Consider the following 23,588-nt stretch of genomic DNA (forward strand, 5'->3'; position numbering starts at 1 on the left):
TATTGGTTACTGTTTTACTTGTATAGTCCACGTTGAAATTTTTAATTGCTCTATACAACTTTACTTTTCCCATCCTCAACCACTTTTACTGGCCTCCTGCCCTTCCTTCGACCACCGCCTGGAGACGCCCCTGAATATGTGGGTTTTTTTTTTGGCTGAGGTAATTTTAAAGGAGTTTGGACATGGGACAGGCACATTAATAATTAGCATCTTTATTGCACCGTGCACAAGTTATGGGTTACCCTAGTACTAGATGTTTTTTTTTGTAAAATTTGTGTTCACCGTAATTGTCATGTATTTTAAAATTGATAGAATGCAACTTATACTATAGAATTATATATGAAGTGGCGTACTTTTATAATAAAATAAAGCAGTTTCTGCTTCAATTTGCTTTTATTTTGAGGATCATTTAAGGGAATAAATAATAAAGTACACTCATATAAAAATTTATTAAAACCATCACAACAGAAATTGTACTTAAAACAATAAATTGAGCAAATAAACCAATTATAATAACAATTTTTAGCACCAATTTATGCAATTAATAAAAACCTTACAATTAACTTGAATTCACATCGATACAACATAATATACACATAGCTAATTGTTCCTTAATCCTTATGGCCTTAAAATATCAAATCGTATAAATATCATTATTTTATAAAATAAAATTTAATTTTCCTCTCTCTATCTCGTACACAAAATAGAATTAGAGAGAGATAGTATCAGCTCAAAGAGTTTCCCTTTATTTATCTAAAATTAAAACAGCTTTATTCATTATCGTGTAGGTATGATTTGGGATCCATCCATTCAATGTTTTTTCGCTAAAATATTCAAAATTAAAGGTGCGAAGTAGGTAATAATGCAGTCTGCGCCTGAAAAAAAAAAGAACATAAATATAATAGAAGTTAAGGTTACAGTTACTCAATTCTCATAAAAAATTTTATGTTATTTGGATATTTCTAGAATCTACAGAAGTTTTCAGCAAGCTGAAATATGATTTCGAGCCGTTTTAAGAGAGCTCCTAACAGTAGAAAACTGGATATTAAATAAAGTTACCCTGTGTTTCAGCAGGCTGAAACATTTTTTAGGCAGTTTCAGAGCAATGCATGATGCTACCTGGTGCAATTTTCGGATCACCCGTTTTCTGGACTAATTATATCCCTTTGGTCAAGGAACATTTTAGAATATGACAAGCACATAATGATGGGCGAGGTATAAAACAAGAACTTACTCGAAACTAAACTAAACGTTCTAGAACTTTGTGCGACAAGGATGGACTGAAGTACGATAGCGATAAAGAGCACGAATATTCTAGACTTTCCTAGAAAGTTATAGAATGTTCCCAGTGATATATAAGCAAGCCAACGCAGGCGGCCAGTTCAAATCTTGATTGCGAGCAATACTCATCCAGGGATAAACGTGCGAATCCTTCGACGAGCGAATAATTACTGATGGCACATTTACCCGTTAATAACAGTGTTTCGTGCGTGTGTTAATGTGTGTTAGTTTTGATTTTCTTAATTAAAATCCTCTTGTGTTATTTTTAATAAACTCTCAGAGTTTAAACGGCTTTTTGGTTTCAGAATTGGGTATAGAAAAATGCCGATCACTGCAAGGGTCAAGCAATATTTTCAAGTTTGTTGCAGTCACTAAAAACAACCTTTTTGTGATGAATATAATGATGAAGACACAGGCACAAACGAAGAACAGGCACGTAAAGAGGAACAGGCACGCAAATCCATTGAGAAACAAGCTCATCGTCCAGATTAACAGGTTCGTCACCACTCGACGGCACCCCAATAAATGAGGACTTGAAAATCCATTAGGTTGAAAAACGTGGAAAGAATACATTTCAGACTTCCCAAACAGGAGAAACAAATGCTCGCCTATCTTTGTCACATTCTACAAAGTTTACTCTAGAATGTTCCTTTGATAATGAGTCCAGAAAACGTCTGAAAACGGGTGCTCCGAAAATTGCACCCGATATTACATTTCTCTGATATGTCTGAAGAAATGGGTCAACATCCTGAAATACAGGGTAACTTTATTAAATTCGTTGTTTTATTAATTATTAATTGTTGGTTTTGTATTTTTATATGGGCACAGAACCAAGACCTTTTTTGCTAAGACCCAGTTGGCTATTTTAGAAAATGTGGACATAAGTTAGCAATAATAATTATGATAATAATAAATTTGTTATATTATTTGGTAATTGTTACCATATTTATGGTGGTATTTCTATACACATAACAATAACTAATTTAAGTTCTGGTTTTTAATTAGCCTTAGTATCATTAATTAATATAGAAAGACTGACAAAATTAAATTATAGGATTTGGGCAGCTTGATTACTCAATAATTAATTTACAAAGAAGTTTCACTTCTGACGTGTACTAAGTACTTTGTACGCACGCACTTTTTTTTGTTCTAGAAAAATCGAGAACGCTTGTCATTCATCCGGTTTCGATAACAATATATTCAATATAGAATTTATTTAGCAATTTACCCTTTTTATTAAAAATATAAAAAAAACAGGCGTATTTTTTTAAATCATCAAAAATAAGTATTTTATGGATTTGCTTTCACTGTTAGTGAAAGCAAATTATTATATTTATATATATATATTATATTTTTCTAACGAAATAGTGCCGATTAAGTAAGCTATTAAACTGTATCAAACGCTTACGTCGTTCAAAGCCAACCCTCAATTCTTTTCTCGTAACACAAAGATTAAAATAAACAGTTTCCTTAGATTTAAAAAAAATATTTAAAATATACCCGCTCTGCGCATACACAGCAGTGTCTCCATAAGAACAGCCTCCATTTCACTTCCCTCGCCACTTTTGGATATCATAGCATATTCTCCAGACACCTATAATCAAGTTTATAAGTAGCGAACGGTCAAATACATAATTTTAATTATACAAAAAGTGGGTTAGATCCTGTACTTGTTTAGGAACTTGAATGTGCCCTGCACATTAGACCACATTTTCAATTAGATTAAATATAAATGTAGCCAAGCATTGGCAGGGTTTGAAGACGTAAAAGTCGAAGTTGAATAGTCGAAGTCGTTAAAAGTATTGTTGTTAATAGACATAAACAATATTTATAGGTTATAAACTTTAAGGGACATATGTTTCTGCTTGCCGCCTGAGTTGAATTAAGTCCAACAAAGCCGATATGTCCATACAATTATTGGTTTAAAATCTACGGTTTTAGACTAATATTGCAGCTTAGCGCTAAGTCCAACTTCCGTACTTCAAAAATGTATTGAATTTTATCTTACTAGTATCTGAATCTCACCATTAGCGCTAACTACGACACCTGGAATGTCATAGTTCGAGACCAGGTAGCTTACCCTTATTATTCTCAAATACTTTTTCCTTATCTCGCTTGTAGTCTTTGAATATAAACAAAAGAGACAAATACTTTGCCCAATTGTTAAGTTCGTACTTTACAACTATAACAGCTGTTCAATTTACCTGGTATATAAAGAGAGGATGATTGGGGTAACGGTCTTTTGTCTGCCGCACGATGTCGAGGTATGGAAGACCGGGTTTTACCATCAAGAAGTCTGCTCCTTCGGCAACGTCACGTGCCTGCGACATCATTTAATTGAATAATTATCAAGTTTAGCAATAAATCACCATAACTAGTTTAGAAAATGATAGTGCTCTATACTGAAAAATATAAATTTTAATTACATGCGAATCAAACCCGACGCCCTTATGGATATAATAAACCTGGGACCGTACTACTCTAAATAATATATATATATATATATTAAATATATAAAATTCTTGTGTCACAATGTTCGTTCCCATACTCTTCCGAAACGGCTCGACCAATTCTTATGAATTTTTTATGCATATTTAGTAAGTCTGAGAATTGGCTACGATCTATTTTTCAAACACTAAGTGATAAAGGTCCACACCAAAAAGAGCAGAACATCCTCCATCTACAACATTCATATATGATAAAAGAGTTTTATTTAAATTTGTTGAACTCGCATAAATCAAAAACCGGATTTATATTTCCTAACCAATTCGACGTAGTCCTTTAAGAAAAGAGCCTTCTGGCAATGTGAGCGTCGCCTACTGCCCGTTTGCCTCCTATTGCATAAAAAAAACAATGTAATACCATTAACTTACAGACTTAATCTTAAAAACTACATCAGTAACCAATACACTATTTTAAAAAAAGTATTCAAATTCAAAAATCATTTATTCACGTAGGTAACACAATGTACACTTGTGATTCGTCATTAAAGATATAAATATTAATGCTTCTAATTTTACATTTACTGCCAGTTCTCAAATCAAGGGCGTAGAACGGAAGAGAAGAACTGGCAATAAACTCTCCGCCACTCTTTTTAATCGCCAATTGATCCGTCTGTTTGAAGTACGCCGTAATAAAAGTTTGACAGGAATAGACGAATAAGTAAAACAATACAATGGACTGAAGTGGTTATTATAAGGGGTTAGAGGTTACCCCATTTATGACATGAACTTTTTTTAATTATCACGTGTCATAAATCATATATATTTTAACAATGAACGTACCGCAGCCCTGGCAGCGAGTCCAGAACTGCCTGGTGGCAGCTGGTAACACTTTCTGTCACCGGCCATAGGTGAACTCTTCATTGTATCTCTGAACGGACCATACATGGATGAAGCGAACTTGCAGGAATACGATAATACTGACACCTGTAATAAGCAAATACATTTTATACTTATACAAGATACAAAAATATGTAATGTATACATAAATAATATGTATATTGTATTCCAAAAATGAGATTTATAGTATATGTATATACATCGTGATAAATAGGGTCATCAAAGTACAAACATTTAATCATAACTGGTAACATGATTAAGAAATATAAACTACAAAAGAATAGGGATTACATATTGTACTCCTTATACAGTGCAATAAATGTCCTTTTGTTAATAGAGAAACTTGAATAAAAATAACTAGCTTACGTAATTAATTCCTTTATCTTGAGAATATAATAATTATTATGTCCATGATATTGGTACATTGATATAATTTGCTCGAATTAATTCACGTAAAATAGAATAAGGTCACGTTAAACAAACAAAGCGAACACAGTTCGTGATTATATTATGTTTTGACTTAAGAGCGGTTTCTTTTGTTTGTTCCCCGGTTCACGAAATAGTAATAAAAGTACGTTTTACATCACCGCAACGATGTATTTGATTATATGATTATTAAGTTTTGTTTGGAAAGCGAATCACGAACACCTTGAGAAAACTTTGAGAGTTTGTCCTGAACTTAATTTAACTACATAAATGATTTATAATAAATAATCTCGGATACAAAAAAAATCTATCGAACTCATGACCGAGATATTTTTTTATTTGGAGATGCATTTTATCGTTATTAACCGTTAACCTCAGTTGAAACATGATAATTTTTATCAGTTAATTATAACAATTGCCCTTGTGTATATGAACATGTACGAAACATATCTATTTAATATTCTCTTATGAGTTTTCTACGAAAGTACAAAAAACTACGAATACGTCGGAAGAAACGATCGGCTGTCAAATTAAATAGGTTTTCTATAGGACAGTCAACGGTCGTAGCAACTAAAGATATATAAAGTAACACTGTTTTGTTCCTTAATTTTCTTTATGGAAATTTAAATGAAGCTTATGTAGAAGAACTAAATAAAAAAATATAGATTTGCAGTCATTCTACAAACAAACCGAATGCTTCCTTAGTTACGAAGTATAAATTCCATAAATAAAATTATTATAGTTTAAATTTAACTTTATGCTTGTTATACAGGCAAGCCATAATATATTTTATAAACATTATATAATAAAGATTGTGTATCTCCTATAGATACTTCTCTAATAAATATTTCAAATTAACTTCTTAAATGCAAAATGTTTAAATAATAATCTTAATTTATGTAATAAATTTAAATTTATTTTGTTATATCAATATACATATAAAATGCACTCAGGACCTGATTTTTCACATACCAGACTGACTTTTACATAATGTATGCCTATATGTGTATGTTTTATCTAATCAAATAGTGTTCTATTTTTCATATAGGTACAAAAAACTTAAAACTCGTTATAATAATAACTTAATGTATCCTGTATAGACTTATAGAACCTGTCTTACCTGATTCTGCAACTTATTCTCGAATAGCGCGTCTTTTATTGCTTTAATTCTGTTGTCCATCATATCCGAGGGGGCTACTATGTGAGCTCCTGTAATTATAAAAAGAATATTATACTATTGAATTATTTGGGGATTTTTTTATTTAAATAGATATACTATGCTTATAACTAGGCTAACTATTGATTTTAATGTGTATAATGTGGAAATGGTAAATCAAGTTGAAAAATGCTAAATGCAGAATTACAAATAAATTATTATTGGGGTTGTTTGTACCTTCAATTTTAAGTTGTTACTCTTTATAAATGATAACTCTTACATTAAACTGCTAAAGTAGTTGTGCATAATTATAGAGTTCTGTAAATACTGACATGACTATATATTATATATAAGAGTATATATAATAAGTCATTTTACTCTGTCCATTAGCTTAGTAGTAGTAAATAATAATAATAGAAGTTGTAGACTAATTTGTCTCTACATTTTGGTCTCTATGTATTTTATTATGGTGATACTAATTAATAAACTCCAAAGAACCTGCTATACAGATAAATATTAAATTACACAATATTTTGTAATTTGGGAATATTTTTTTTTTCAACCAAATTAATCAGCAACTCCACAAAGTTTTTGATTCAGCTTGCAAACCATGTTGGTTTAAGAAATACCTGCTTTAGCATATGCTAGAGACACTTCAGCAATTCTTTTGACTGATTCAGGATGGTCAATTGCCCCATTTGTCAATATGCCACAATGCCCATGGGATGTATATGGACATAAACACACATCACATGCAATTACAAGGTTTGGCAATGCTTCTTTAATTTTTGGCAAAGCTTTAATAACTGGGTTTTCTGGACAGTCAGCACTGGAGCCTGTTGGGTCCTAAAAACAATATTATTATTATACTTTAGGTTACTGTAAATTTATTTATATTTTTTGCATTTTGGTTATTTTATAATAAGTAATATAATACCACATTTATGGTGTAGTGAAACATTAGAGTTAAGACTTACAAAAACAGTGACAATAGACTGCAAAGATTAATTTTGTCAATAAGCTTTGTTCCTGGCTATGTGAAATATATTATAGTCCTGACCACTTAAATGTAACCTTTAGCACTGCAATATGTCTCCCCCATAAAGTTTAACTTTAACAGTTCACAGAAAATAAATAAGTTTTATTGACAAGGTATGGAATATTGAATATAGAATTACATACTATGTTTTACCTTGGGTAAAGTTTCAACAATACCAAATATAAGAATTGATTGAAGACCCCTATCAACCAATTCTGTTAAAGCTGGTATCAATTTGTTGATACCATATCTGTACACATTTGGCATACTAGATACAGCTTGCATGGCATCTTTGTCTTCCCTAAAATCATTGCAATACTATGAATAAACATTAAACATCACTAATACAATATTAACTTATTAATATTAAATATAATAAATAAGACCAGCAATCCAAAGTTGATAAGATAACATAATTTAAAAGTTTATAATAAAAATAATTCAAAGTGTTTAAATTCATCTATTTAAACACTACGTACAGTAAAAAAACTGGATACATTATGTTGTGCGGCTCTATGCTTGTATTGGGTTCTTGAAGTTTTCTCAAGGTGGCATGAAAGTAGCCCCCTTGGAGAACATGTTCCGGGCTCAAGAAAAGGTCACTCATTTTCCTGTTACAAAAATACTTGTTCTTGAGAGATTTTAATTATTAGACTATTCACTTCAGCCAGACCTTAATTCACACAGGCAGGTAAACATAAAATACGTCGACACAATATAGTAAAACTTAATTCATTGCTGAATGTACAATCAAGATTCAAGACTAAAAATTCAAATTTAAAAATATTCCTAAAAGTTGTCATTTGTCAGCACTCAGCAAGTCAGCAGTTATAGTCGAATTTTTAATTAGACGATATCAACTGACGTTTACGGTGTTGTCAGTTTTTAATGAAATAAAAATAGTGTTGTGACAAAGTAAAAACCCCTGAATTAATGATCGGTGATGGCACTAGTCGCCGCGCCGCGCTTTGTAATAAGACGTCAAAAAACTGATTGTAGTTACATAGTACTAGTACCTAACTTATATCAGAGCACTTTTATACAATTTTGAAATAGAAATAATATTCTTTTATTGTTTGAAATGATTGACTATTCACACTCATTGTTCATTCATCTGATTGAACAAGAACGCATCACTATTACTTTAAATATGGCAACATTATTTTACAAAGTGACATTAGCTAATGTCAGTTGGCTTCGTCTAATTAAAAATACGACTATAGTATAAATTATAAGCACAGAGTAATAACAAAGTTTACTTAATGACAATATATTATAGTAGTCTTTGGACAAAGGATTACATATAATACTCATACTCTGTGGCTGTAATAGTCACCTATATTAATATCATCTTTGGTATTTTTTGTCTGTGGCAAGAAACATACTTTGTATAAACTATAATTTTATTTATCGATTTATTTAGTATTTATATTTTACACAAAAGTAACAAAACATGCGTTGAGTAATTACAAATGTAATAAATTAATAATTTAATTTTAACACTTATAACTATTTTAAATATCAATTTTTTTGCTAACAAAATGTAATTCAAAGTGTTGCGAACAAGAGTTCGTGTATTTTTTTTGTCGTAATATAAAAGTATCTATTTTAGGTAAATACTATGTAATTATTTACATTAATTATTAAGAATAGTACAAATAAACTATTAAGTTAAGCGAGGGTGAAGCCTTGACCTCGTCTGAGCTGTCGCAACCTTGAAAGCAACATGCACACGGACGACGACGACCCCACAAACAAGAAAAAAGACAAAATCGACACGTCGCCAGACGATCCTGTAGTAAAAGTAAACATAGAATCTCCCAAAAAAGACACGAAAGAAGATCCCAAGCCCCGTATTGTTTTAACGTTTCGCTCTGATAAATCAGGTGCTAAAAACAGCAATATGAAAATTGTTTGTACAGAGGAAAAACACGAAGAAGCACCGAGACGTTCGAATAGAAATCGCAATGCTAAGTGGGAATCGGACGATGAGGACTCCCCCAAGAAAGATAAAAGCCAAGTCGTTTCGGAGAGTGATGAAACATCTGACAGTGCGAAGCCGAAACATTCCGCTCGAAGACGTGGTAAAGAAGGATCAGATGTCTTAGCCAACGCTATTGCTAGAAAGGAGAAGTATAATGAAGCTGCAAGTACATCAACTAGGCTATCCCGTAGGATCAAACCCACAGCTAAAGCATTAGCTAATGAGGAGTTACGTATGTATGTAGAGCTACAAAACAATTCTCGGTTAGGCATTACAGATAAATCCCCCGAAGAGGGAGTCAAGACTAGGAGGTCAGCTCAAAAGGTGGATCACAGTAAGAAAATGGAAGATAGTACAGGAGAGGATAGTGATAATTCAGAGATGAAACTAAAACATCTTTGTGGCTTGGGTTTAAAATCTGTTGAAATGAAAACAGATGAGGAATCTGCAGAAGGCGAAGCAGAAAACAGGTATTAATTGTTTTCATTTATAAAGGTATTTTTACATAGTTTCCGTTGAAAGTCAGATATTTACAAAATAAATATTTAACAGTAGCATCTGCCTACAAAGTAATATTTAAACACATTTTAATCCAGACAATATAACATTTGTAAGGGAGTCTATTATGTAAGTTAGTCATTACATATGTAAGCTGACCCTTTAATTTTGTCATCTGTAGCTCTGTCATAGCATACAATTTCAAGGAAAGTATGATATCTTCCTTTAAGAAGATCTTCTTTCAGGGAGTCTGAAAGAGAGAATGAAGAAGGAGAAGATGATGATACAGAGGTGATTGTAAAGCTTCTTGAGGCTGATGAAGACAGTGGCAGTGTCAGTAGTGGAGATTACTTCCTATGTTCTAGTACATCACAGGTTGATAAACCTCGTCGTTCGAGAAGGCTCTGCTCTATGTATGGCACAAATGATAGTGATCATTCCTCTCCAATATTAATTGATGAAGAACCATTGTAAGTAATAACTGAATCAATTAAGAAGGACTATGAAAAAGAAATGCTGCTTCTTAATAAGTTTAATGTTGTTATTGGATTAAAATGTGTTAACTTATTGGAATTTACAACCCTAGTACAGGCCTATAATGTGACGCTGATGATGGTAAAATTGGTAAAAATATTTATTGAAAGGTAAACATTGATGATTAAACTAGTATTTGATAAATACTAGTTTAAGTTTAAACTTACAAGCTTAATGTTGTGTTTACAAGTGATATGTGTCATTATCAACATAAATTATCAAAATTTTGTATGATTTGATGTTAGACTTCTTTGCAAAGTGATTGTCTTGTTTAACTGTTAGTTATTCTTCCAGGGTTACAACACGAAGAAAATCTAGAAGAGCAAATACACGTCCTAATGAAGATCATGAAAGGTAAAATGTTCTAATCCAAATATAAAAAAGTAAATGACTCCATGACATATGCTAAGTCTAGAGTCTTGAACTCAAATGTTATTTTTATAATTACATTCTGCCCTCACATTGAAATCACTGGATAAATTATTTTTGTCTCCAGCTAAAGGAACAATCACAGGTACTACAGAACTGATTCTGAAAAGTTCACCATTAGTACTCTACATTTCTTAATTTAAGTTATTAATAATTTTAAAAGTCGGACAGAGCACTGGCAAGCTTCCTTAATGTATAAAAGATGGCAGAGCTCTTTAAAAAAAATTGGACTTTTTTTGGTCAAGGCGAAATTTTATTGTAAATACACATAATACTATGATAGACCTCGCATTTTAAGAGAACCTAAAATTCTTCTAGATATACATAGTTAGTAATTTTAAAATCTGATTATTCCAGAACACCTGCATCTAAAAAGCAAAGAACGAATTCTTCTGCTGCTGAGGATGATGAAGATCAGGAGGAAAATAGGTAAAGAAAAATTCGTATTAAAACATTTTATACAGGCTTTATCCTGTTATATCTTAAAATACTTATTGAAACTTGTTTATATAAATTATAACTGCAGTGTTATTTAAAAATTTAATAATATTTCTGATTGCATTCATTTGAATTACATTATCAGGCTTATAAACTAATAAAATATAACTATAAAATAATGAAATTTGGAGCAAATTATTAACATATATATTGAGTCAACTTTAAAAGATAGACATTATAGTTGCCACCTTTTTTAGTATAAGCTTTCAAGCGCTCATACATTTTTGCATAACTTTATTCGACAAAGTTTTGCTCCCCATCTTATCGCTTTTAAATTATTTCTCTATCACTGTTCTGTCTATTTTTTTTAATTTATTTACACTTCGTTACATTTTAAGAACAACAAATAACGTAAAAATTATAAGGGATGTATCGGGCGGCCACCCTAGTAAAGAAATAAATTTAAAAAAAAGGAATATGAAGGGTAAAGTTCAAGAAGTGCATAACCAAATCTTTAAAAAAATAAATATTTATAACCTTATAAGAATTTTCGAAGATTTTAGGGAGGTATTTTACAATACTATTATCTATTATATTATTATCCAATTGTGGTAACATATAGTTATAAGGACCTCATAATTTGAATTCATTTTTAAGATAAGAGGAAGATAATCACAAAATTGAAAAGAATTGAGTATAGTTGTTGAAGAAGCATCTCTTCATTCATATCAGAGGTGCAGAGTCCGCATAATCGAGAATAGGAAGCAGAAGAGATTGCGCTAACATAGTTTTAGTGCGGATGGGAAGGAAAAGAGAAAGAATTAGAAGTGGCGTAAAGTTTGCGGCTGCTTTCCTTTACGTGATGACCCCAGGACAACGTTTGGTCGAAGAAAACACCAAGGTTTTTAGCAGTTTTTTGAGAGCCAAGGCCACGCCGTCATGGTAAACGCCAGGGAGATGAGAACATTTGACCCTTGAAATAAAGAAAGGGCTTCCGATGATGATGACTTGGCTCTTGGCAATTTTAAGACCAAAGTCTTTACTCCAATTGGCTATATTATGAAGACCATTATTTATTGCCTGAATCACCAGAGCAAGTTCATCCCGTGTAGACTGCACGTAAAATTCGAGGTCATTAGCGTAAACGTGATAATTAGCCGAGAGACGCGCATTAGGGAGTTGATGAAGATATCAAATAGAAGAGGCGAAAGTACGCCACCCTGTGGAACACCAGTACTGATATTATTCCACTGAGAGTGGGTATCATTTATTTTAATACGCTGGCGACGACCGTAAAGATAGCAGTGCTATCAAGCCAGTCAATAGCCGGTGGAGAGATTTTTATAGAGCGAAGCAACCCAAGCAGAATTTCAAAGTCCACAGTATTGAAAGCGTTGCTACAGTCAAACAGACCGAAAATAGTGACCATCCATCCCTCGGCGGATATCGTCGGAAACCTTAACGAATGCAGTAGTCGTGCTATGCCCCGGGCGGAATCCAGATTGGAGAGAGTCTAGAATAACTTATTTAGCATATATTACTGGACTTCTTACGTGATACGTTTATTTCCTCTCTTGACGAGAGAGTTCTTTAATTTAAGGGATAATTTGTTAAACAAAATATAATATTAAACAGAAATCAAAATTTTCATCTATTGATTGCCAGTAATTCGGCGCCCGCTGATGAAGGCCCAGCTGCAGCTAGTCCTACTGGATCCAGCACTGTGTTCGCTACTTGCACCTGTGAAGATACCACCAGCAATATTCATGCTTTAGCTTCTGATTTAATTGGTAAGTTTTAGTGTACTTCTGTACAAAAAAATGATTATTAATTATGTGTATAAAATGGTGATATAAGCGTAGATCGAATGGTGAGTAATAAATTCTGCAAAAACCCCTTTAACTTTTAATCTCTCCAGAACCAGTATTCTGTCAAGCGATCGAGATAGTCGACGGCCTAAGAGTAGGATGTTCGCACAAAGCCCCTCGCGACGATGAAGGAAACTTATTGCCATTGCGTAGATCTGGTGTTAGGGCTCCATATTTAATACTATGCAAACTGCATTTGGCGCAAATGGCAAAACATATGTGCTGCCCCGCCTGTGGACTCTTCTGTACACAGGTAAAAAAGTTTATTTTCAAATAATTAATAAATAATATATACGAGCAGGTCCTGACCTTAACGAAATGAGCGTCTATTCCTTTCTAAAAACTCTTCTGTCAAAAAAAAAATGTTGAAGACTTTGGTGCACAGCCGGAGTTCGAACCCGTCTAGGTCTCTTCAGGGATTATAGTCGCACATTGAAGCCACTACGCCAAAGATTTTTTAGCTACTTTCCCGATCATATTGTCGTCGAGGTATAAAGTAAATTATGTTCGTAATATTATCGTTACGTACATGATCATCTATTACGGCTTTTACCTTAGTAATAATTAATTTACAAAGAAGTTTCACTTCTGGCATGTGTACCTATTTTGTACGCACGCTCTTTTTTTATATTAAGTATGTGTTGAACATTTCGTATATAAATTGGTTAAAAATACTTGATTTATGAGAAACGTTATTCCAGGGCTCGTTCTACCAATGTTCGGAAAATCACTTATTCCACCTGGAATGTGGTGTTCCATACGGGGAATCTCGTTCTCCAGGCTGTCCGCATTGCGGTGTACTTGCCTTCCCTTGGCGAGCATATAATACAAACGCACGAAAAATTCAATTGACAATGCATTGCTCGAATAAACGTGTTTATTTGCCGGATCAGAGGGAACATTGGTAAGATTATTTTATTTAATTCTTGTATTTCTTCTATCTATATATATATAATGAAAATGGTCTTCGTTTGAGGCTCAATCACGCCTAAACCACTGATCGTATCGACATGAAACTACCACCATTCGATGCGAAATTTTTCCTAGATGGCTTTCAATTCCAACGTTCCTTCATTTTTTTATTGCTGTTTTACTTTTATGAAAATTTATCCATACGGACTTCACCGCGGAAACATTCGGGGAGGCTTCCTAGAACCTCTAAACGTCAACATCTGTTAAAAACTCGATTTTCGAAATATTTCAATTTTCTTAGTGGGAAGTTAAAAAGAAGAATAATAAAAATATGTAAAAAAATAAAATAATGAAACATAAAATTTATTTTAATTCGTCCAGCAAAGCGGGCGCGAAACGGCTAGTGTATATATATAAGAAAAATGATCTTCGTTTGAGGCTTCTTCATGCCTAAACCACTGATCGTATCGACATGAAACTACTGCCATTCGATGCGAAATTTTTCCTAGATGGTTTATGGCTTATTTAAATCCCAACGTTCCTTCATTTTTTTATTGCTGTTTAACTTTTATGAAAATTTATACATACGGACTTCACCGCGGAAACATTCGGGGAGGCTTCCTAGAACCTCAAAACGTCAACATCTGTTAAAAACTCGATTTTTGAAAATTTTCAATTTTCTTAGCGGGAAGTTAAAAAGAAGAATAATAAACATATGAAAAAATAATAATAATGAAACATAAAATTTTATTTATTTCCTATTTTAATTCGACCAGCGAAGCGGGCGGGAAACGGCTAGTTATATAATAAAGTCATAATACGAAATAAATTCACCTGTATTTTATGACATAACTTGTCAGAAATTATTTTTTGTCGTATATGAACTCGCCTGTTTACCATATGCTGACAGCGAATTGTATCTTATTTCGTCCATATGAGAACTTGGAGAAACTGACCGTGCTTGGTAACACAGAAGGTAAAAGATCACGTTCAACAACCAGATGCGGAGCGTTCAAGTATTACGTAACAAATTTTGGGGGCGGGGTCCTTTTGTAAAACGCGATGTGGGGCGGGGATAATATTATTTTCGACTTTCCAGTACTTTGCACCACATAATGGTAACTTTTAGGTATAAAGAGTCACTGGGTGGTCACGAAACGTTTTACTATTGGGTATAGAAAAACGTTACGGCGCGTTACATGGGGGGGGGGGTCAATAATCTCCAAAAATTGCGTGACGTAATACTTGTACGCCCCTGGACCGATCAAGTGAAATACTCATCATCCTCAAAACTGTCATAAAAGTGGCGCTGTACAGACACCGTCCACCGGTGGTCCGCTCAAGATGCTTCCTCGCTGACTACGACGCTGAGACATGAACTGCCGACTGAGGAGAGAGTCAGAAATTCTAAAGACTTAATTGTAGAACAATGAAGAAATATTATAAAAACTTATTCAGTAACCATAATTTTATCTTATAAAATGTCAGAACAGAATTCATGAAAACAAATTATTTAATAATTAGTTTTTTTAATACCTTACAGCACTCCAGCATACCTAAGTTTTACACCCATAGAAGAGTCGAAAGTGGACCGGGGACCAATATTCCCTGAGGATCTTTTACCTCTTTTGCCAGATTTGGAAAAGATGTGTGAATCTGTCGATTTTGAGTCTGGTGATTGCATGGCTTTTAAGCTATATGAAGGAATTATTGCAGAAGAGAATGTGGAGTTGTTAATACCGAAAATTGGTAAGTATTAAGTGAGAAGATCACGTATCCTTTGACAGTTATTTTTGTTTCATAAAATTCAGAACATGTCTATTGAAAATACTATAGGGTAAACAAGGGGTATATCCTTTATCACTTAGGGGTTTGACAGATAGATAGTAGCCGATTTTCAAACTTACTGAATATGTATTAAAAAATCGGTCAAGCCGTTTCAGAGTATGGGAACGAACATTGTGACACGATATATATTAGATATTTTTCAATCAACAATTAATTAAAAGTTTTATTTATCAGTGAAGACCGAACTGAACACGCCAATAGCGGACATAGAAGGCGGGACGTGCACGCACGCGGCGGCGGTTAGCGGACAACTGGGGGCTTTATATCTTCTGCAGTACGCGGGGGCCGATTTGGACGCGGTAGACAATTTATCACGCACGCCGCTTATGAGAGCTGTTTTGGGTATGTCAATGTGGACTGCTTATTTGTAATTGCACCTTCGTAGGTTATCTATATGATTAAGTAAGTTCGAGTTCATACATAATGTGCAGTGGCGTAACTATACCATCTGGGGCCCGTGGCAAATTTGTTTGATGGGGCCCTATCAGTAGAAATCGTCACGTTGTACTCAGTTTAATTTTAATAAACTTCGAGATTTTCAGCGTACTCAATTACACGTTGTATATGTCCCACTAATGGCCATAGACCTCCTCTCTTAGGCGTGAGGAAGTGGTCTGTACGCTAGCCCAATGCGTATTAGAGACTTCACATTCATCCAGAGAACGTAATATCTCTTGGGCAGGGGCCCTCTTGGGTGGAGGCCCGTGGCATTTTTCCAGCCTTGCCACCCTATTATTACCCCACTAATAATTTGATTTCCGAATGCAAAAGTTGCTTTAAAAATACTCAAATAGCTTCAAGTGTTTAAAAACATCGATATTGATCATAACTTGGGACCTTCAAATGGTCCCAACATATTTTCTTTATTACAGAAAAATATTTTCTAAAAAACTCTTCCGATGATTTCAAACCCGTTTCCTATATTGAAGACAACGGCTATGATTGAATTTTTAAACAATAAAAATAATGCTAAATTATAAACATAAAGCTTCCAAACTCTGAAAGATCCCATATTGTAAGATAGAGTTAATAGACATAGATAGTGTTTACTTTTGCTGTGAGAACTTCAATATGTCAAAATATTATGGTATATTTATAATAATGGTAATAAAACACTTAAGTATTTCTTTACAATAATTTGAAAACTTACAGCTTTATTAGAAAAGGAGCCCGAAGAAGTTGATACAGCAATCAAAGAAAACGTAGAGGTGAAAAAAGACGGTGATGAAGATAAGACTGAAGAGGCCATGGCTGTTGATGATGTGGTCAAAGAGGATGAAAAGAAAGTCAATAAAGATGATATTATGAGGGTCATCAGGTTCCTTCTGGCTGCGGGTTGTGATCCTAATTTACAGGTATATTGAGTTTGTACATTTACAAAAACTTTTTAACGGCTATAAATCTGAAAGGCATGGGCATAGACTAAAGATGTAACTATAGAATGTATATCTACTTTATGTTGTATTGTATTATCTATATTATACAGGTGCAAATGTCGACTTTAATATTAATATAACAAATTTATCTATTCATTATATAAATTTTTAATTGTTCGAAACAAATGGAGGCAAATGGGAGAAATATTCAAACTACTCTCAATATTAATCTTTATGTGACATTCCCACCACTTAAAACATTACAGCACAGAGTAAAAATATATTTTGTTAGACAATTCAATAAAGATTTCATAAAATTTCAAAAGCTTCAATAGCCTTTGATTTAAGATTGTTGTCTACGGTGTTTTTAAATTTTTTATATTATGGCAATAGTTTTACTATGGTTTAAATATTTTAAAAATCAAATCAGGGACCGGAAGGCATGACAGCTCTGCATATGGCGGCACAACATGGCGGAGTAGATGTTTGCACACTGCTAATAGATGGGGGTGGTCACGTGGATGCAAAAGAGCAAGGGGGCTGGACACCACTTGTTAGAGCCGCTGAGAACTGTCACTCGCAAGTTGTCAGGTATTTTTTTGGCTTCAACTAAAGGATTAAGTTATCAAAGACTTGTATGTATGTGATATTGTTTTATTTGGATAATATTTCAATATCTACGGAGACTTCAAAGCGAATTTTGTTGAATTTCGTAAATGTTTGTCACAAAATTATCATAAATCAGGTATATTCTAACATAAGGTTCAACAAGTTTCATCAAAATGGGCTAAGTGGTTTTAGAGATAAGGGTATCCAAGTATTTCTAGATGTGTAGAATCAAAACGACTTCAAAAACCTATCCATATATTGTTCCGTCTAGAAATGTGTCAATGTCAAAAAAGATTGAACCGATTTAAATGAAACTTGAATTGTTCCCAAAGTTGATGTTGATGATAGATAGATATTATGATGTTACATGATGTTGTCAAACTGAAAACTTAACTTTTTTAAAGTCTGTTAAAGAAAAGTTTATTTTGTAGATTATTGCTCCAACGCGGCGCAGACGCCTCTTCAACAGATTGCGAAGGAAACGGTGTAATTCATTGGTGTGCCTTGTCGGGAGATGGAGCCTCTCTGCAATTATTACTGGATGCTGCACCGCACATCGTTAATACGGCTAATGCACACGCTGACACACCACTGTATGTATACATATATAATTGAGTTTCATAACTATAAAGACAGTATATTAATAATTATGTCTCAATAAAGGTAATATAAATAAACATATCATATTCATGTTTGTACACACTAATACTTTTATTGCGCCTAATAACAATCCAGTAATTATTTTTTATGTTTTACGTACACGCATAAATATTTTTAACTGAATTTTTTTGTGAACAGCCATATCGCAGCGAGAGAGGGCCATTACCCGTGTGTGGTTATTCTGCTGGCGAGAGGCGCAAGGGTATGTACACTTGTAATCGAACGTCATTGTCATGTGTCAATGTCATAGTGACATTAGCAGATTGTGTGAAATGTCAGTGACTTTCTACACAATTTATTCGTTAATTATATTTTAATAAATATAAATAAATTTGAAATACAAATTTCTGAAGGCACAATTTTTTATTTCTAAAAACCTTAAAGGCGGATGCTACACGCTCGATAATTATCATTATATTTGGATCGTAATCCAGAATGACGATTTGTAGTAGGTACAGGCGTATCCACGATCTGTATCAATTATCGTTGATAAATATCGAGCTTCTAGTGTCTGGTCGATATTTATCGCGTCAGTATTCATTCTACCAGCGATGGAAGAGGACGCGCATATTGAGGCGGCGCCCGACGCACTCAAAAAAACGATCAAAAACACTTGAAAGAATTCATACTTGTATTAGAAACACTACCTGAAGTATGGGACAGCTCAAATGCAAACAGTATTAATAAAGTGAAAAGGATGAATGCGTATGAACAGTTGCTTGAAATTTATAAGAAAATTTAACCAGGCACCACATCTGAAGACGTAATTGCAAAAATCAACTCATTAAAATGTAACTACAGAAAATAATTGAAAAAATAATAGATTCGAATCGATCTGGTGTATTTTTCTTGGGTATTTCATATGCTGATAATAATAATAATAATGGCAACGCAAGCTTTCTTAATATTCTTCTTACTCATTATTGTAATACAAAACGTACGAGTGTACTCAATTAAATTTACCGTCGTACTGACACGATTCGTATTGATATGTGATGATATATTCGTAGTATACCAAAAAATGACAGATAAATATCGAGCGTGTAGCATTCGCCAACGAAATACTTTTTATTTGGAACTTAGTTCTCAAGCTTAATCTTCTAAACGGAATATTTTGATATAATTTCAACTACACAAGTTTGACTCTCATAATTACACAACATGCAACTACAAATTATGATTACTTAATTAGGCGGCAAGTTTTATTCTCCTCAGTAGGTAATGTATTTAATTTATTTTTTATTTTTGTAGTATAGTATGAAGAAGTATTTAATTTATAATAATTAAGAAATCTACAACATTACAGACGGATATTGAGAATTCAAGCGCTGAACTTCCGATCCACGTGAGTTCCGGAACTTGTCGAAGCTCCATCGTTGTGTATATGAAGGTGGCTTTGGCTACGGGAGGACCGTTCACCAAATACCGATTACTTACAAGGTACAAATTCAACCCTATACCCCGTACGAGGGTCTTATTCGAGAACTTTAACGAACGGACGAGATACTCCTCGTATCTCGTCCGTTCGTAAAAGTTCGTAAAGCGGCTCGACCGATTCTTATGATTTTTTTAGTAAGTCTGAGAATCGGCTAATATCTATGTTTCAAACCTCTAAGTGATATGGGGTGTCCAGACCAAATTTTTTTTTTTTTCGATTTTTTTTTTGTTTTTATTTTTTTATGATACATCATTCAAAAATACATATAACCCTTAAGTTTCACCGATCAAACCCTATTTTTTATTTGTTAATTAATATCTTATGACTTGAACTCTGAGGATTATATAGAAAATTCGCAGAAAAACCTAAAAAGTTTTGATGCCAGAGATCCGAACAGTCTCTGGGGTAGCATAGCAAAATGTTCCATGTTGGTATGTACTAAAACGGTAGGTTAAGTAAAATCACATTAAGGAGAAACGAAGTATAATAAATACTCATAATAAATGAATTAATAGTCCTTTAAATAACCGTTCAAATATGATTACTTCTACATTTTCCAAATCCTAAATCGAAACTTTTTGTTTATCTTATGATTGTCTTTCATTTTAGAATTAACATAACGTTTAGAATTTTTTAATAAATTATATTTTACAATAAAGAGAGAGTTAATAGATGGTTTTTACAGTGATATATCAAACGGCCGTGAACCGTATCCAGTGCCATGTGTGAACGAAGTGGATGATGAGCCGGTGCCGAGCGACTTCACTTATGTGTCGCGGCACATACACACGGAACAGATATACATTGACAACACGGTGCAGGTGGCTCAGGTATTATATTATTTTTTTTATTTAAGAAAAGTGTTCAATGTCACATAGACTATAGACAAACCATATGTCGGCTTCCTCACGGCCTTCACCATACAAAAAAACGTGTGTGTATTTATTACACGAAGAAAAATGCAGTTCGAAAAAGGAAACGTCCCTCTAGCTCGAAGAAAATCATTACATTTAGAAAATCATTAATAAAAATAAATGTACAAAATAGTACATTTATTTTTATTAAATTTCCTTCTAATACATATTTATCTCTTTCAGAGCTGTGAATGCACAGACGGGCGATGCATAGGCACATGTGCGTGTGGTATATTGAGCGTTCGTAGCTGGTATGTGGGTGACAGACTGACGCCGTCGTTCCCGCACCACGACCCACCTATGATCTTTGAGTGCAATCATACGTGCACGTGCAACGTGGTACGTATCAATGTGACTTAGGGTACTATTTAGAGCTATGACTCACGTTTGTCAAAATCCATTTGATATTATCATGCAAACAGTTTGCTATTATCTTTTTTTATTAAAAAAAAACTGTTTTTATATTTGTTGTCTTTCGCATTTTCGACCTAAATATTATATTGACTATTGAGTGATACAATATACCCGTTTAATTTTAAAACTTATGTACAAATGATAAAAATTATTTACGCTAAAAAAACTATTTTAACGTGATTTTTTTCTATTACTCAATGTTTTGAGAAGCCATATTTATTTGAACATATTAATTGTGGTGGATTTGAAAACCAATGACTTTTATTTAATTATCTCTTCATTAAACCGAACCAGCACCTTTAACCAATATAATTATTTTGGTTTTTGAGCTAGTTACCTAAGAATGCATAAAAAGTGGAGATCAAACCTAAAGCTATCGATTGTCGAATTACGCAAAAATTTTCTAATATCAATTTAATTTACAGAATCGTTGCACCAACCGCGTTGTAGGTCGTCTACAAAGGCGTGGATCGATCGCGTGTCCAGTGCAAGTGTACCGAACTGTTCATCGTGGTTGGGGCCTTCGTACGCGACATCGTATCAAACGCGGGGCCCTGGTTGTGCTATATTGTGGGGAACTACTCTCTTGCCCGACGGCAGATGCCAGGGCAATGGACCAATATATGTTTGCCTTGGATGTTAAGCAGGATTTAATTGAAGTAAGAGGTTTTTTTCATTTTTCACATGGAATTAAGTCATTATATTAGTTAACAGCCACATAGTTTTTGCATGGTCTATTTGATTTCTTAGTACCCATGAATCCCGGAGCTTAGTAAATTTTGAACATAAAAATTATGTTAAAGCGTGCATTTTTTTATTATTTTGATTCAAAAACGTTTTTCTTATTTGTATTTTTGTTTCAGCAATGTAAGGACCAGACGCAGCTATGCGTTGACGCGGCAAAATATGGCAGTGCGGCGCGCTTCATAAACCACAGCTGTCGGCCGAATCTCGCTCCCGTCCGAGTGTTCACAGAGTGTAGAGATCTACGCTTGCCAACTGTAGCTCTGTTTGCTTTGACTGATATAGCCGCAATGGAGGAACTCACGTTAGTAATTTTTAATACGGCAAGGGGGAGGCTATGGGGCCCGTGATTTCTAAAAATTCGCCCGTTATCTTCAATGCAATCTGAGTATTTGTATAGAATCTAATTGTTACTATTCTGTAAAAATGAAAGTAAGTTTTTAATTAGATAGATTACTATTATATTTATTGATTAATTAAATTTGTACTATGAACAGTTGTTAGTTAGAAGTATAATGTTTTGATACGTACCTAATACCTATAGTATATTACTATGCAGGTGTGAATTTATTACTATAGGAGTTAATAGTTTTTCTAGTATTATCTGAGGATAGTAGCTGATGTCAAAATAGTTTTAGTAAAAATCCAGTAAATTATATATATGACAGAGGCAAATGCTGTTCGAGATTTTTTATAGTAAAAGATGAAAAAAATATTAGTTTCCACGTCGGATTTGTTTTCCTTAAAACCAAACTAACAAATTAATGCAATGTAATAAGACTGAAGCGAGTGATTTTTTTATATAAACTATATTTTTCAGATTTGACTATGGTGACAAGTTTTGGTCTGTAAAAGCGAAGTGGATGAAGTGTGAATGTGGCACACTAGAATGCAGATATCCTACAATATCAACTCCTGAAGACATAGATGCATAATTATCTTTATTGAATTATTTTGGATAAGATTTCATTGTAAATATTAGTTTTGATGAATTGAATAATAATCAGAAATTATACAATATTATAAACGCAAACGTTTCATTGGATTATAATAAAATGCTTTTAATCAATTTAATGTTTGTTTTACTTTGGTTTCCAAGATATGTAGCAGTCATAAATTAATTAAGCCAGTTCAGTTCAGTGATGCCAACTCCTAGGATCAACTTGAAATACCCTAAAACCTAAATAGTAATATTGATCCAACGCTCCTAAATGTTTTATTATACACTCGACACTAAGTTCAAATATGAATTAAAAATACTTTCAGGATGTAAAAAATAGCTGTTGAAGTTATACATTTTAAACATTTACACACATTTATTACGTAATAATGATTATATTTTTAATTTTCTTCGCATATATTCTCTTGCCTCTTTAATAAATCTCCGCCTTACAAAGTCCCCTTGACCTCTTGATTCCTCCCAAATATCGGTGAAACAAAGCATTAGATCACGCTTTTTTTGCGTGACCATATATTTTATGCAAATTCGTGTTTCGTGACGTTAGTACTTAGTAGATCAGTGATTTTTTTGAAGTGAAACTTCTTTATCGGGGTTGGAAAAAAATTTAGTGTAACATTTTTTCGTTACGCGTCACATTTTTCCGTTACGCGCCATCTTTTGAAGTGAAACTTCTTTATCGACGTATGGGAGAAATTTTGTAGCAGGTTACGCGCCATGT

At 33.4% G+C, this 23,588-nt stretch overlaps 2 protein-coding genes across 3 annotated transcripts; one reads left to right on the forward strand and one right to left on the reverse strand.

Annotated features, from left to right (window-relative positions):
• Positions 1-434: 434 nt before the first annotated feature.
• On the reverse strand, positions 435-8,059 carry LOC125063447 (delta-aminolevulinic acid dehydratase). Its single transcript, XM_047669875.1, has 8 exons — positions 7,723-8,059; positions 7,397-7,544; positions 6,834-7,050; positions 6,169-6,257; positions 4,566-4,709; positions 3,486-3,602; positions 2,782-2,875; positions 435-875 (listed from the first exon to the last, which is right to left on the reverse strand). Exons 1-8 carry the CDS (start codon positions 7,848-7,850, stop codon positions 811-813), a joined length of 1,002 nt encoding a protein of 333 aa, XP_047525831.1. The 5' UTR covers positions 7,851-8,059; the 3' UTR covers positions 435-810.
• A 696-nt stretch (positions 8,060-8,755) lies between these two features.
• On the forward strand, positions 8,756-22,960 carry LOC125063485 (histone-lysine N-methyltransferase EHMT1). Of its 2 annotated transcripts, XM_047669954.1 has the most exons (19): positions 8,756-9,697; positions 9,971-10,195; positions 10,554-10,613; positions 11,046-11,117; positions 12,792-12,916; positions 13,045-13,247; positions 13,696-13,898; positions 15,450-15,655; positions 15,929-16,096; positions 16,907-17,109; positions 17,561-17,721; positions 18,171-18,332; positions 18,538-18,601; positions 19,706-19,839; positions 20,523-20,667; positions 20,935-21,090; positions 21,591-21,824; positions 22,029-22,213; positions 22,730-22,960. In XM_047669954.1, the coding sequence occupies exons 1-19, from the start codon at positions 8,970-8,972 to the stop codon at positions 22,842-22,844; spliced, it is 3,549 nt and encodes a 1,182-aa protein (XP_047525910.1). In that variant the 5' UTR covers positions 8,756-8,969; the 3' UTR covers positions 22,845-22,960. The 2 variants fall into 2 exon arrangements, with proteins under 2 accessions (XP_047525910.1, XP_047525911.1); XM_047669955.1 differs by lacking the exon at positions 9,971-10,195.
• The last annotated feature ends 628 nt before the right edge of the window (positions 22,961-23,588 follow it).

Source organism: Pieris napi, chromosome 3, assembly GCF_905475465.1.
Source record: "Pieris napi chromosome 3, ilPieNapi1.2, whole genome shotgun sequence".
Taxonomy (NCBI): Eukaryota; Metazoa; Arthropoda; class Insecta; order Lepidoptera; family Pieridae; genus Pieris; species Pieris napi.

Excerpts from the sequence above, each read along its gene's own strand:
- LOC125063447 (XM_047669875.1), bottom strand. The coding sequence starts at position 7,850 with ATGAGTGACCTTTTCTTGAGCCCGGAACATGTTCTCCAAGGGGGCTAC. Across the intron at positions 7,545-7,722 it reads ATGTATCCAGTTTTTTTACT|GGAAGACAAAGATGCCATGC; the intron begins GTACGTAGTGTT and ends CAATGATTTTAG. Across the intron at positions 2,876-3,485 it reads ATCCTCTCTTTATATACCAG|GTGTCTGGAGAATATGCTAT; the intron begins GTAAATTGAACA and ends ACTTGATTATAG.
- LOC125063485 (XM_047669954.1), top strand. The coding sequence starts at position 8,970 with ATGCACACGGACGACGACGACCCCACAAACAAGAAAAAAGACAAAATC. Across the intron at positions 12,917-13,044 it reads TTTAGCTTCTGATTTAATTG|AACCAGTATTCTGTCAAGCG; the intron begins GTAAGTTTTAGT and ends TAATCTCTCCAG. Across the intron at positions 17,110-17,560 it reads GTTGTGATCCTAATTTACAG|GGACCGGAAGGCATGACAGC; the intron begins GTATATTGAGTT and ends AAATCAAATCAG.